Source organism: Heptranchias perlo, chromosome 3 (assembly GCF_035084215.1).
Source record: "Heptranchias perlo isolate sHepPer1 chromosome 3, sHepPer1.hap1, whole genome shotgun sequence".
Lineage (NCBI taxonomy): Eukaryota > Metazoa > Chordata > Chondrichthyes > Hexanchiformes > Hexanchidae > Heptranchias > Heptranchias perlo.
Genome location: NC_090327.1, coordinates 122,803,664 through 122,818,301, shown reverse-complemented (window position 1 = coordinate 122,818,301; position 14,638 = coordinate 122,803,664). Strand labels below are relative to the sequence as shown.

At 43.1% G+C, this 14,638-nt stretch overlaps 1 protein-coding gene across 1 annotated transcript in view; it reads right to left on the bottom strand.

The window, feature by feature from the left end:
* Positions 1 to 12,584, bottom strand: part of LOC137320202 (cytosolic non-specific dipeptidase-like) — a 31,372-nt gene extending 18,788 nt beyond the window's left edge. Inside the window, exons 1-4 of the mRNA XM_067981927.1 lie at positions 12,356 to 12,584; positions 10,326 to 10,433; positions 5,184 to 5,327; positions 4,078 to 4,240 (exon numbers count right to left, since the gene is read on the bottom strand). Coding sequence (XP_067838028.1) covers positions 4,078 to 4,240; positions 5,184 to 5,327; positions 10,326 to 10,433; positions 12,356 to 12,361 — 421 coding nt within the window. The 5' untranslated portion in view covers positions 12,362 to 12,584. The remainder of the gene's footprint in view (positions 1 to 4,077; positions 4,241 to 5,183; positions 5,328 to 10,325; positions 10,434 to 12,355) is intronic.
* Positions 12,585 to 14,638: the final 2,054 nt, after the last annotated feature.

Genomic DNA, 14,638 nt, shown 5'->3' with positions numbered 1-14,638 from the left:
ACAACCAAGCTCCCATTTTTTTGTTAACAGAAGAATTTCAGGAGACAGTTAGACAATCAAATTGGATTAGTTAGTTCATAAATCCACATAATGCTCTATCTACAAAAACACTGCTGAGATCCTTTGCCTTTGCATACCACCAAATAGGGCTAGATGCAACAAAAATATTTTAAATGAGAAACAAAAATCCCAGCATTTTCATATATTTGCAAGCGACAACAACCACCTGCATTTTTACATTGCCTAGTAACAGGAGCTTTCACAGGAGCTTTATCAGATGAAATTTGACACCAAGCCACATAAGGAGATATTAGGACAGGTGAGCAAAAGCTTGGCCAAAGAGGTAGGTATTAAGGAGCGTCTTAAAGGAGGAGAAAGAGATAGAGAGGCAGAAAGGTTAAGGGAGGGAATTCCAGGGCTTAGGATCTAGGCAGCTGAAGGCACGGCCGCCAATGGTGCACCAAAGGAAATCAGGATGCACAAGAGGCCAGAATTGGAAGAATGCAGAGATCTCGAAGAGTTGTTGGACTAGAGGAGGTTAAAGAGATGGGGAGGGGCGGGACCAAGGAGGGATTTGAAGCATAGTAAATGATTCCTCTCTACAGTAACTGGAAGAAATTCTACAGAATTTTATAATTGCAATTAACATCAGATCTCATGATGAGTTGTTCACACTTAGAATCATAGAAAGGTTACAGCATGGAAGGAGGCCATTCGGCCCATTGAGTCTGCGCCGGCTCTATGCAAGAGCAATCCAGCTGGTCCCACTCCCCCGCCCTATCCCCGTAGCCCTGCAAATCTTTTACTTTCAAGTACTTATCCAGTTCCCTTTTGAAGGCCATGATTGAATCTGCCTCCACCTCAGGCATTTCATTCCAGATCCTAACCACTCGCTGTGTAAAAAAGTTTTTCCTCATGTCATCTTCGGTTCTTATGCCAATCACCTGAAATCTATGCCCTCTGCTTCTTGACCCTTCCAACAATGGGAACAGTTTCTCTCTATCTACTCTGTCTAGACCCTTCATGATTTTGAATATCTCTATCAAATCTCCTTGCAACCTTCTCTGTTCCAAGGAGAACACCACCAGCATCTCCAGTCTATCCACGTAACTAAAGTCCCTCATCCCTGAAATCATTCTAGTAAATCGCTTCTGCAGCCTCTCATCTTTCCTAAAGTGTGGTGCCCAGAACTGGACACAATATTCCCGTTGTGGCTGAACCAGTGTTTTATAAAGGTTCATCATGACTTCCATGCTTTTGTACTCTATGCCTCTATTTATAAAGCCCAGGTTCCCATATGCATTTTAACTGATTTCTCAACCTGCCCTGCCACCTTCAACAATTTGTGCACATATACCCCCAGCTCTCTCTGTTCCTGTACCCCTTTGAGTTGTGCCCTCTAGTTTATATTGCCTCTCCTCGTTCTTCCTACCGAAATGTATCACTTTGCATTTTTCTGCATTAAATTTCATCTGCCATTTGTCCGCCCATGCCACTAGCCTGTCTATAACCTCTTGAAGTCTATCACTATCCTCCTCACTGTTCACTACCCTTCCAAGTTTCACATCACCTGCAAATTTTGAAGTTGTGCCCTGTACACCCAAGTCCAAGTCATTAATATATATCAAGAAAAGCAGTGGTCCCCCCAGCACCGACCCCTGGGGAACACCACTGTACACCTCCCTCCAGTCCAAAAAACAACCATTTACCACTATTTTCTGTTTCCTGTCACTTAGCCAATTCTGTATCCATGTTGCTACTGCCTTCTTTATTCCATGGGCTGCAATCTTGATGATAAGCCTACCATGCGATACTTTATCAAACGCCTTTTGAAAGTCCATATACACCACATCAACTGCATTGCCCTCATCTACCCTCTCTGTTACCTCACAAAAAAACTCTATCAGGTTAGTTAAACACGATTTGCCTTTATCAATTCCGTGCTGGCTTTCCCTGATCAATCCTCACTTGTCAAGTGACTGTTTATTCTATCCCACATTATTGTTTCTAAAAGTTTCCCCACCACCGAGGTTAAACTGACTGGCCTATAGTTGCTGGGTTTATCCTTACACCTTTTTTGAACAAGGGTGTAACATTTTCAATTCTCCAGTCCTCTGGCACCACCCCCGTATCTAAGGATGTTTGGAAGATTATGGCCAGTACCTCTGCAATTTCCACCCTTACTTCCCTCAGCAACCATGGATGCATCCCATCCGGACCGGGTGACTTATCTACTTTAAGTACAGTTAGCCTTTCTAGTACCTCTTCTTTATCAATTTTTTAGCCCATCCAGTATCTTAACTGTATCTTCCTTTACTGAGACTCTGGCAGCATCTTCTTCCTTGCTGAAGACAGATGCAAAGTACTCATTTAGTACCACGGCCATCCCCTCTGCCTCCGTGGGTAGATCTTCTTTATGGTCCCTAATCCGCCCCACCCTTCCTCCCACTACCCGTTTACTATTTATATGTCTGTAAAAGACTTTTGGATTCCCTTTTATGTTGGCCGCCAGTCTATTCTCATACTCTGTCTTTGCCCCTTTTATTTCCTTTCTCACTTCCCCTCTGAACTTTCTATATTCTGCCTGGCTCTCACTTGTGTTATCAACTTGACATCTGCCTTACGTCCCTTTTTTCCACTTCATCTTACTCCATATTTCTTTTGTCATTCAGGGAGCTCTGGCTTTAGTTGCCCTACCTTTCTCCCTCGTGGGAATGTACCTAGACTGTACCCGAACCATCTCCTCTTCAAAGGCCACCCACTGTTCAATTACAGTTTTGCCTGCCAATCTTTGATTCTAAAGAGCAGAAGTTGATAGTTTTTTTACTGAGTAACTAAGGTGAAGAGCCAAGGTTCACCATGTAAGACCACCAAGGTTAAAGAGAGTGAAATAAAATATGAGGTAAATCAGGAAATAGCGATTAGGTGACATGAAGCTTAAACTTAAAAAATTGGAAGACTGTAGGAGGAAGAATAAACAGGTGTGCAAGAAGATGCACCATTTTGAAGTTCTAGGAAAGAATAGGAAACTGAGAGATGAATCTTGATTTCAATGTAGCGAGAACGCAGAGAGGAGGAAATATCTATAGAATGGTGCATTAGCAGCTTCAGTAGAACAAGAGAAGGAAGTTCAGGGCATCACTGATCATAGAAATGCTGACAAAATAGAGAGACAAAAAAGGATGTAATGGAGTGATGAAGATTAGGCGCTAGAGGTGAGAGAAGGATCACCTATCAGACAACAAGCTTTTTGATTAAACTTGTACAGGAGTGCAAAAGAGGTGACAGAAGAGATTTTCCAAATGTGGGAGCAATATTCAAATCTTTGATGGACTTGACCTTAGAGAATTAAGTTATCAAGTGAATAAGAAGTGCTTGACACAAGAGAAAAACTGAGCTTGATAAACAGCAACAACAACTTGCATTTATATAGCACCTTTAACGTCGTAAAATGTCACAAGAGCAAAATCAAACAGAATTTGACAATGATCCACATAAGGGGATATTGAAACAGGCTTGATCAAAGAGGTAGGTTTTAAGGAGCAACTTAAAGGGAGGAGAGATAGGTAGAGAGGTTTAGGGAGGGAATTCCAGAGCTTGTGGCCTAGACAGCTGAAGGCACGGCCGCCATTGGTGGAGCGATTAAAATCGGGGATGCGCAAGAGGCCAGAATTGAAGGAGCGCAGAGATCTTGAAGGGTTGTAAGGCTGGAGGAGGTTACAGAGATAGGGAGGGGTGAGGTCATGGAGAGACTTGAACACAAGGATGAGAATTTTAAAATCAAGGCATTGCCTCGAGGGAGCTAAAGGTGGCATTACCCAAAGGGGATTCTTGTGAAAGGATATACACAGTGCTGCATAAGATGACTGATACTGGTTATGTAGTCTCTGTTTAATTTGATGTTAATACAGGAATAAAAGGGCCATGATATAATTGTGCTTCAGTCCAGAACAGCAAGAAGGTAATAAAATAGACATTGAATTTTCACCTTGAAGAAAAATGAAAATAATCGCAGTGGCCCAACAACCAATGTAAGTTAATATAGTGTAAAAGTTTGTACACTGGCACAATACTGACCATCCTTTTCTGTCAGCACGTACGGGTCTGTAGCCCATCCATCCTCTATTCTTGCAGGTTGAACGTCAACATGTCCATAAATACAGACTGTAATTTTATTTGGATCTTTTCCCAATTCGCCCAGAACCACTGGAGGTAATGGAATAATTCTTCCATTGGGAAGCTACAGGGAGCATGAACATATTGTACAAGTGAAAGTTGTAATACATTCATCAGGAATTAATAAACAGAATATTCATCGGTAAATTTATTGAGGAAGAAAGGATACATCAAAGTAAAGTTTCAATGTTTGAATGCATTAAAATATTGTCTTGTTTTGATCATTTGAGAACTGCAGAATGAGACCTTTCACCTCAAAAAGCAATAATGATTCATTTATTGTTGAAAAATCCTTTCCTTATAGCCCAAATCTATTCTGTTAAACAATATTAGAAATTTTCTCAAGAGGCAAAGACTTGATGCTTCCATTATGTTGGACAATCAGGTTGATCCCTGGTCCTGAGTTGCTGATCTCAGTTAGAGTGTTTTGAGGAAGTACCAGTTAATGGCCAACTGTCTTCCCACAGGGAGGGGGAAAATCAGGAGAGTCATTCCTGGCCAACCATTCATATCTCTTAGTGGTCACTTTAGAGCAACATTAGCAGAGGTCTTGAAGGAGGTCACAAGTTCGCAAGGCTGAGTTTTTAACAATGTTTTCAAATTCCTTCTCAGGATGTGGGTGGGCATCACTGGCAAGGCCGACATTTATTATTCATCCCGAATTGCCCTGATGTAGCAGTTTGTTACAACTGAGTGGTTTGCTCAATCCAACAATTTCATGGTCACTTTTACTGATACCAGCTTTTTAATTTCCAGATTTTTAAAATTGAATTCAAATTCACAAACTGCCTTGGTGGGATTTGAACTCATGTTCAATTATTGGATTACTAGTCCAGTAACAACCACTGTGCTACCGTACCCAGGAGTGAGATCAGAGAGACTCAGGAGAACATGATGGGCTTCCTAGCCTTACTAATAATTGTGCAGAGTTTCTAAAGAGATCAAAAATAATTTTCTCGAGTTCCATTTAATATGCAAAGGACCAGTCAGGATGTGTTGTACCATACCTCCTCATTGCCCAAATCTGCTAGCTCGACAGATCCTCCTAGACTTTTGATTCTCTCACCCACAATCTGTATCATTTGAATCACATCATCTCTCTTCGCTGGACTGCCCGATTCACTCTGGATTGCTACCCATTCTTTCAGATGCTGTAAAGTGAAATTGTTACACAATTATGTACTTAAAACAACAAAATCCGTAAGCATGTACCTCCTTGAGTGGGGGGCTGACCAAGCGGTTGATCACTACATCCACGAATATATCTATCCTATTCTCCCAGGTAAGGGTATTGGGGACATAGAGAGGTTAACTCGGTGGGGGGGATATTCCCAAAAAGACAACATCAATTTCATAACAATATCAACAATGTACAAAGTATTAATAGGAAAAAAAGTGGCGTGACTTTTTGTGTTTACACATATTCATAAAATCATAGAATCATACAGCACAGGAGGAGGCCATTCGGCCCATCATGCCTATGCCGGCTCTTTGAAAGAGCTATCCAATTAGTCCTGCTCCCCCCTGCTCTTTCCCCATCGCCCTGCAAATGTTTCCTTTTCAAGTATATATTCATCGGAACAGGAGGAGGCCATTCAATCCCTCGAGCCTGCTCCGCCATTCTATTAGATTATGACTGATCTGTATCTTAATTCCATTTACCCGCCTTGGCTCCATAACCCTTGATACCCTTACCCAATAAAAATCTGTCGATCTCAGTCTTGAAAGTTCGAATTGACCCGCAGCATCCACAGCCTTTGGGGGGAGAGAATTCCAGATTTCCACTACCCTTCGTGTGAAAAAGTGCTTCCTTTTTTTTCATTCGTTCACGGGATGTGGGCGTTGCTGGCAAGGCCAGCATTTATTACCCATCCCTAATTGCCCTTGAGAAGGTGGTGGTGAGCCATCTTCTTGACCCGCTGCAGTCCGTGTGGTGAAGGTTCTCCCACAGTGCTGTTAGGAGGGAATTCCAGGATTTTGGCCCAGCAATGATGAAGGAACAGCGATATATTTCCAAGTCAGAATGGTGTTGTTCCCATGTGCCTGCTACCCTTGTCCTTCTAGGTGGTAGAGGTCGCGGTTTTGAGAGGTGCTGTCGAAGAAGCCTTGGTGAGTTGCTGCAGCGCATCCTGTAGATGGTACACATTGCAGCCACGGTGCACCGGTGGTGAAGGGAGTGAATGTTTAGGATGGTGGATGGGGTGCCAATCAAGTGGGCTGCTTTGTCCTGGATGGTGTCGAACTTCTCGAGTGTTGTTGGAGCTGCACTCATCCAGGCAAGTGGAGAGTATTCCATCACACTCCTGACCTGTGCCTTGTAGATGGTGGAAAAGCTCTGGGGAGTCAGGAGGTGAGTCACTCGCCGCAGAATACCCAGCCTCTGACCTGCCCTTGCAGCCACAATATTTATGTGGTTGGTCCAGTTAAGTTTCTGGTCAATGGTGACCCCCAGGATGTTGATGGTGGGGGATTCGATGATGGTAATGCCGTTGAATATCAAGGGGAGGTCATTAGACTCTCTCTTGTTCGAGATGGTCATTGCCTGGCACATGTCTGGCGCGAATGTTACTTGCCACTTATGAGCCCAATGCTGGACATTGTCCAGTTCTTGCTGCATGCGGGCACGGACTGCTTCATCATCTGAGGGGTTGCGAATGGAACTGAACACTGTGCAATCATCAGCGAACATCCCCATTTCTGACTTCATGATGGAGGGAAGGTCATTGATGAAGCAGCTGAAGATGGTTGGGCCGAGGACACTGCCCTGAGGAATGCCTGCAGCAATGTCTTGGGGCTGAAATGAATGGCCTTCATCAACCACTACCATTTTCCTTTGTGCTTGGTATGACTCCACCCACTGGAGAGTTTTTCCCCTGATTCCCATTGGCTTCAATTTTACTAGGGCTCCTTAATGCCACACTTGGTCAAATGATGCCTTGATGTCAAGGGTAGTCACTCTCACCTCACCTCTGGAATTCAGCTCTTTTGTCCATGTTTGGACCAAGACTGCAATGAGGTCTGGAGCCGAGTGGTCCTAGCGGAACCCAAACTGAGCATCAGTGAGCAAGTTATTGGTAAGTGCCGCTTAATAGCACTGTCGACGACACCTTCCATCACTTTGCTGATGATTTAGAGTAGACTGACGGGGCTGTAATTGGCTGGATTGGATTTGTCCTGCTTTTTGTGGACAGGACATATCTGGGCAATTTTCCATATTGTCGGGTAGATGCCAGTGTTGTAGCTGTACTGGAACATCTTAGCTAGCGATGCGGCTAGTTCTGGAGCACAAGTCTTCAGCACTACAGCTGGGGTGTTGTCGGGGCCCATAGCTTTTGCTGTATCCAGTGTACTCAGCTGTTTCTTGATATCACGTGGAGTGAATGGAATTGGCTGAAGACTGGCTTTTGTGATGGCGGGGATATTGGGAAAAGGCTGAGATAGATCATCCACTCGGCACTTCTGGCTGAAGATGGTTGCAAGCACTTCAGCCTTGTTTTTTGCGCTCACGTGCTGGACTCCGCCATCATTGAGGATGGAGATGTTGACAGAGCCTCCTCCTCCTGTTAGTTGTTTAATTGTCCACCACCATTCACGACTGGATGTGGCAGGACTGCAGAGCTTTGATCTGATCCATTGGTTGTGAAATCGCTTAGCTTTGTCTATAGCATGTTGCTTCCGCTGTTTAGCATGCATGTTGTCCTGTGTTGCAGCTTCAGCAGGTTGGCACCTCATTTTTAGGTACACCTGGTGCTGCTCCTGGCATGCTCTTCTACACTCCTCATTGAACCAGGGTTGATCCCCTGGCTTGTTGGTAATGGTAGAGTGAGGAATATGCTGGGCCATGAGGTTACAGATTGTGCTGGAATACAGTTCTGCTGTTGCTGATGGCCCACAGTGCCTCATGGATGCCCAGTTTTGAGCTGCTCGATCTGTTCTGAATCAATCCCATTTAGCACAGTGGTAGTGCCACACAACACGTTGGACGGTGTCCTCAGTGCGAAGACGGGACTTCGTCTCCCCAAGGACTGTGCGGTGCTCACTCCTACCAATACTGTCATGGACAGATGCATCTGCGACAGGTAGATTGGTGAGGACGAGGTCAAGTAAGTTTTTCCCTCGTGTTGGTTCGCTCACCACCTGCCGCAGGCCCAGTCTGGCAGCTTATGTCCTTCAGGACTCGGCCAGCTCGGTCAGTAGTTGTGCTACCGAGCCACTCTTGGTGATGGATATTGAAGTCCCCCACCCAGAGTACATTCTGTGCCCTTGCTACCCTAAGTGCTTCCTCCAAGTAGTGCTCAACATGGAGGAGGACTGATTCATCAGCTGAGGGAGGGCGGTAGGTGGTATTCAGCAGGAGGTTTCCTTGCCCATATTTGACCTGATGCCATGAGATTTCATGGGGGCCGGAGCCAATGTTGAGGATTCCCACAGCCACTTCCTCCTGACCACTGTACCGCCACCTCTGGTGGGTCTGTCCTGCCTGTGGGACAGGACATACCCAGAGATGGTGATGGAAGAGTCTGGGACGTTGGCTGAAAGGTTTGATTCTGTGAGTATGGCTATGTCAGGCTGTTGCTTGACTAGTCTGTGGGACAGTTCTCCCAATTTTGGCACAAGTCCCCTAACTCCCCAAAGCCTTTCCAACATCTACAAGGCACAGGTCAGGAGTGTGATGGAATACTCTCCACTTGCCTGGATGAGTGCAGCTCCAACAACACTCGAGAAGTTCGACACCATCCAGGACAAAGCAGCCCACTTGATTGGCACCCCATCCACCATCCTAAACATTCACTCCCTTCACCACCGGTGCACCGTGGCTGCAATGTGTACCATCTACAGGATGCGCTGCAGCAACTCACCAAGGCTTCTTCGACAGCACCTCTCAAAACCGCGACCTCTACCACCTAGAAGGACAAGGGTAGCAGGCACATGGGAACAACACCACCTGCACATTCCCCTCCAAGTCACACACCATCCCGACTTGGAAATATATTGCCGTTCCTGCATCGTCGCTGGGTCAAAATCCTGGAACTCCCTTCCTAACAGCACTGTGGGAGAACCGTCACCACACGGACTGCAGCGGTTCAAGAAGGCGGCTCACCACCACCTTCTCAAGGGCAATTAGGGATGGGCAATAAATCCTGGCCTCGCCAGCGACGCCCACATCCCATGAACGAATTTTTAAAAATGTTAGTGAGGAGGACTTTGCAGGGTTGACTGGGCTTGGTTTGCCTAGTGGTCCGATGCTGGGTGGTCCATCCAGTTTTATTCTTATTGTGACTTTTTGTAACGAGATTGTACAACTGAGTGGCTTGCTCAGCCATTTCAGAAGGCAGTTAAGAATCAACCACATTTCTGTGGGTCTGGAGTCACATATAGGCCAGACCGGGTAAGGACAGCAGGTTTCCTTCTCTAAAGGACATTAGTGAACCTAACTGACATCCCTCCTAAATGTTATTATGTTCCCTCATTCTTGATTTCCCCCATCAGAAAGAAATAGTTTCTTTGTATCTACCCTATTCAATCCATTTAACATTTTAAATACCTTGATCAGATCACCCCTCAAACTTATACACTCAATGGAATACAAGCCACGTTTATGCAACCTGCCTTCATAATTGAACTCTCTAAGCCCCCGTATCATTCTGGTGAATCTCTACTGTACCCCCTCCAAGGCCAATATATCCTTCCTGAAGTGCAGTACCCAAAAGTGAACATAATACTCCAGATGGGGTCTGACCAAGGCTCTGTACAACTGAACCTCAATTCTAAACCAGAAACCAGAGAAATGGTAACTATTTTGTAGAGTGATTCACATTCAAACTGCTCCAGCCAGGCACACCTCGTTCATACTCCTGGCTCCAACTGGGAGAGAGCTCTATCCATTGCATACTTACAGGTGTGGGCAGAGATCCCCTGGCACCTGTTAAATTTTAAACATTCAAGTTAACTCTGGAGCAGTTAATACTGCTGACACCTAGTAGGGATGAGACTGTCCAAATCCCATTTTATGTCCAAACCATTGCAGCCAACAAATACTTCATCCGAGCAACCTGGGCTAGATTCAACCCCAAGCCCCAGCGTCGAAAGACCAGTAATCTAACCAATAGCATTCCCATTCTGACAACCATGTGTGTGTACGGACCAACCTGAACATAGTCATCCTGATGATCATCAATATACTTCAACACCTGATCCAGAGGAGGAGATGCTTGCGTCGCAAAAAGAAAAAGCAAACTGAAAACAGCAAGCATAAGCTGTAAAGAAAGTTGTACGGAAGAATTAGGATGCTTGGGTGAACTGGAATGATTTTTGTACACAAGTATTTTTTTGTCTCAATTGTCAGAAAAAGTACAGATTTCAACGTGGCTAATAAAATAAATTAGAAGGGAGCTAAAATAGAAGGCTAGTTATTCTTATTGATCTGGCTAAGAAATAAGAAAATACATCCTGTAATAAGAAGTGTTGAACAACGCTGTGCTTCAGTAATGCAAGCAACAGCATACAATAAAGGGAAGCTAGATAGGTACATGAGGGAGAAAGGAATAGAAGGATATGTTGATGGGGTGAGATGAAATAGGGTGGGAGGAGGCTCGTGTGGAGCATAAGCACTGGCATAGACCAGTTGGACCGAATGGCCTGTTTCTGTGCTGTAAATACTGTGTTATAAATAGCTCACATATTGCAGATTTGTTATTGTCCAATGTTTCATTTTCAATGCTTTTTAAATTATCATAAAACAACTTTGTGAGGGATGGATCCTTAGACAATATTACAGCAATAAAACAACATGAGTCACTGATTATACATTTTCTCTGGCTTATAGTGCACTATTAATAGAACGTAATAAAATAAACAATGAATAATTGGATGATTTGATGAAATGCAGCCCCACCCGAAAAAAATGCAATTCCACCAACAACAAAAAACTCTATTTATATTTTTACCGATGTAAAATTTGATGTAAATTTATAGTAAAGACACACCAACGAATGTATACCTTGCATTCGAAATGTAATCAGTTAATCCTTAGCCCACTGAGAATGTTTCCATTAACAGTGTCAATCAGAAAGCAAAAAAGATGGAAACATTTATAATAATAAAGAATACAGTCAAACAAACATTACAACAAGAGATTGAAGCTATGCAGAGTTACAGATATTATAGTAAAAAAATTGAACGTACAAAAGTTAGTCATTTGGCAAAAATGGATAACTACAAGTCGTAAAGTTGCATAATTACACATTTTATAAAGTGTATTGGGATAAATATTTCTAACCCATGAGTTTAAGTATTGTGTAGCTAATTAGCATAGAAAGTGTTACTTTGTTACCGTCAGCTTTCTATAGTACAGACTGGGTTTGCGTTGCTCTCTCTTTGAGCTTTCTAAGGTAAATGTAATGGTAACTTCAGGAAAATTGAATACAATTCAAAGGCAAGTTCTGTTGACGCATCACTGTAGACTGATAAAAATGTACTTAGTGGAATATTAGAAATAGACTTACCATGATCACTCAATGAATATTAGCGGAATGGATCAAGCTTAATATCAACTCAGTCTTTAACAAAATCTGCTGCTCTCAGTTACATTTGGAATTCTTTTTACTTTATTGCCTCGAGTACTTGAAAAGGAGAGGACTCGCTGCTGGCATGCGTCAAATGAGTGTTCAAACTTTTTCAGCCAATTATAGTCTCATACTAAACAGTCAGAACACTGCCAAAAAAACCCCACAGAGGAATGCTTTGTATGAAAAATGTGATTAAAAGCAGCACAGTCACGACCAAGAAAAAAGTTTTGCAAAATGCATTTTATTTGGAGAGCGTAGCAAGTTAGTCACCTTGTCTTATTGTTATGTGAGTGATGCAATTTTATGCTTTGATGTCATTTACTCCAACCCATCGAATGCTTGTTAACAAATGAAAACAAGTTTCCTAAATACTTTTTCATTTAAATAGCCAGAAATGTAATTTCATAAAGCATGAAGTTACATGTGATTTCCAGCTGGTGGCACCGGATACCACGGAACTAACTGAAGTCACATGCAAAAAAAGTGCTTTCATATTGCATAACAGATTAAAACAAAAACAGTGTGAAAGCACCATGGAATTACTGCAGTTTGTCACACTGCTTTATACATTTAATTTAACATTAAAATGATATTCAACTTCCTTTTCCAACCTCCATGATGTTGCGCCTCAATCAAACGATGCTGATGTTTTCCTGATGATACGCCTGGGATCAGATGTTCGCGCTGGAGAATAATGTGCGCATTCTGTTTTAATCAGGTCAAATTCTTTTCTTGTCCAGAGTTACTGTGTCCATGGCTGGCGGGATGCCCTGTGCCACATAGATGCACACAAACACCCACTTCCAGCAGAGATAGGCAGGATGTTAGGAATCTGGGAGACTGATCTTTCATTCTGCTTTCATGGATTCTCCCCACTTCAAACTGCAACACGTTCCTATGTATTATATCATAGATATAATTATTTATTTCTTTGTAGCTCTATTTCCTGTTTCATTAATTTCCTCGCAACTTACTAAATCTTTCTTTACTAACTCCTGACGGGAAGGGAAATTATGATTGTTTGTTATTGAGATTTTAAATTGAATAAATGTTCACAAACCACTTAAATTATTCAGATTATATGGTCAGTTTTGCAAATAATAATAGCCACCAACTAGGCCAGCCAATTATTACAGGTAAAATGCAAATAGCAGAATTGTGAGCTCCACATCTGGTGCATCGCCATAAGATCACATGGCTAATTTTTCCTGATCCTTGCCTCTGGGGAACACTCTTTCCCTGGGCATAAAGGTCAGGAAAAAGGGGCAGGGACAAGTCTTTGCCCCTATTACGTTGCCCCAGGATTTCTGGGGCTTCCTTGAATTCTCTACCTACGCAGGGATAGTGAGAGTTGCACAGAAGAGAGACAACAGAACAAAGAGGAGAATTACAGAAAAAGTGATTGAGAGGGAGTCAGGCATGGAGATGCAGACATCTCAATGAAAACAGAGAGAGATAGAAAAGGAAAGAGAAAGAAAAAGAAAGGAAAGTAGAAGGAAAACAGAAAGTCAGAAATAGAATTACACAGTGGCAAATAAAGCAGAGAAACAGTTATAGAAAAATTATATAGAATTTACAGCGTAGAAACAGGCCATTCGGCCCAACAGGTCTGCACCAGTGTTTATGCTCCACATGAGCCTCCCCCCAGTTCTCTTAATCTAACCCTATCAGCATATCCGTCTATTCCTTTCTCCCTCATATGTTTATCTAGCTTTCCCTTAAATGCCTCTATAGTAGTTGCCTCAACCACTCCTTGTGGTAGCGAGTTCCACATTCTAACCACTCTCTGGGTAAAGAAGTTTCTCCTGAATTCCCTATTGGATTTATTAATGACTATCTTATATTTATGGCCCCTAGAAAAGGAACATTATGGAAGTAAATCTTTTTGTTAAAACTGATTTGCGCCAATAAATTCCTGGATTTTTCTAGGATGATTAAAAAAAATAATTTCTTCCCAATTCTGCCCTGCCAAAAGATCTCACTGGACCCTGAGATGCACATGCACTATGTTGGTAATACCATTACGTATATTATGACAACATAATATACATCACTTGCAATAATATGTGCATCCCGTGACCCAAATTTCAGCAGCAAATTTTGGAAAGATGATAAAAAACTTGCCTCATGTTAAGCAGTTCGAAGATTTTGAGAGAGTTTTAAAGGGACAGTCTCATTCTCGCCACACCTGATCTGTGGCGACAAAAGAAAAATGAAGGTGGTAGGCAACATTTTGATGACTGACCACACAAACATCAGCCTGAAGTACACCACAGATCAACATCTGAGAGGCTCAATTATGCGAAGTAATATAAGGGAGATAACACAAGAAAGGAATCAAGATGTGTATCAAGATGTATGACCATTAAGAGCTTTTTACACTGTGGAATGTTAGGCCCTGAAGCTAAGAGCACCCCCCGCCCCCCGCGTGAAAGACGACAGGGACAGCAGGGAGTCAATCTTTGGCACAAACAAGTGGAGGGCCCCCAAAAAGAGCAGCAAAGAACTGGAATAACTTCGGAGAACAGGAATGAGTTTGTGCCAATTCCTGTATTTGGCACACAGCCACTGAATGCTGCAGAATGTATAATGGCCTTAACAAGTCAGGCAAAGTAAGAGGATCCATAATAGTTCACAGGCCATTTAGCCCATTATGGTCTATGCTAGCTCTTGGACTAGAACTATCCAAAATTAATCCATTTTCCAAGAATGGACCGTGCGAAGCATGTCTACTTCTTGCTCCTCATTAGCCTTACCTGGAAGTGTTCTTTGCCTGCATCTGTGGCAGAAGGGGAGCAGGGCCAGATTGTCCACACTGCAGCGCAAGGGATGTAGACATCAGCAAGTCCACCTCAGGAATCAGTTGCCATGAAATGAGGGCCACCTCAATCCCA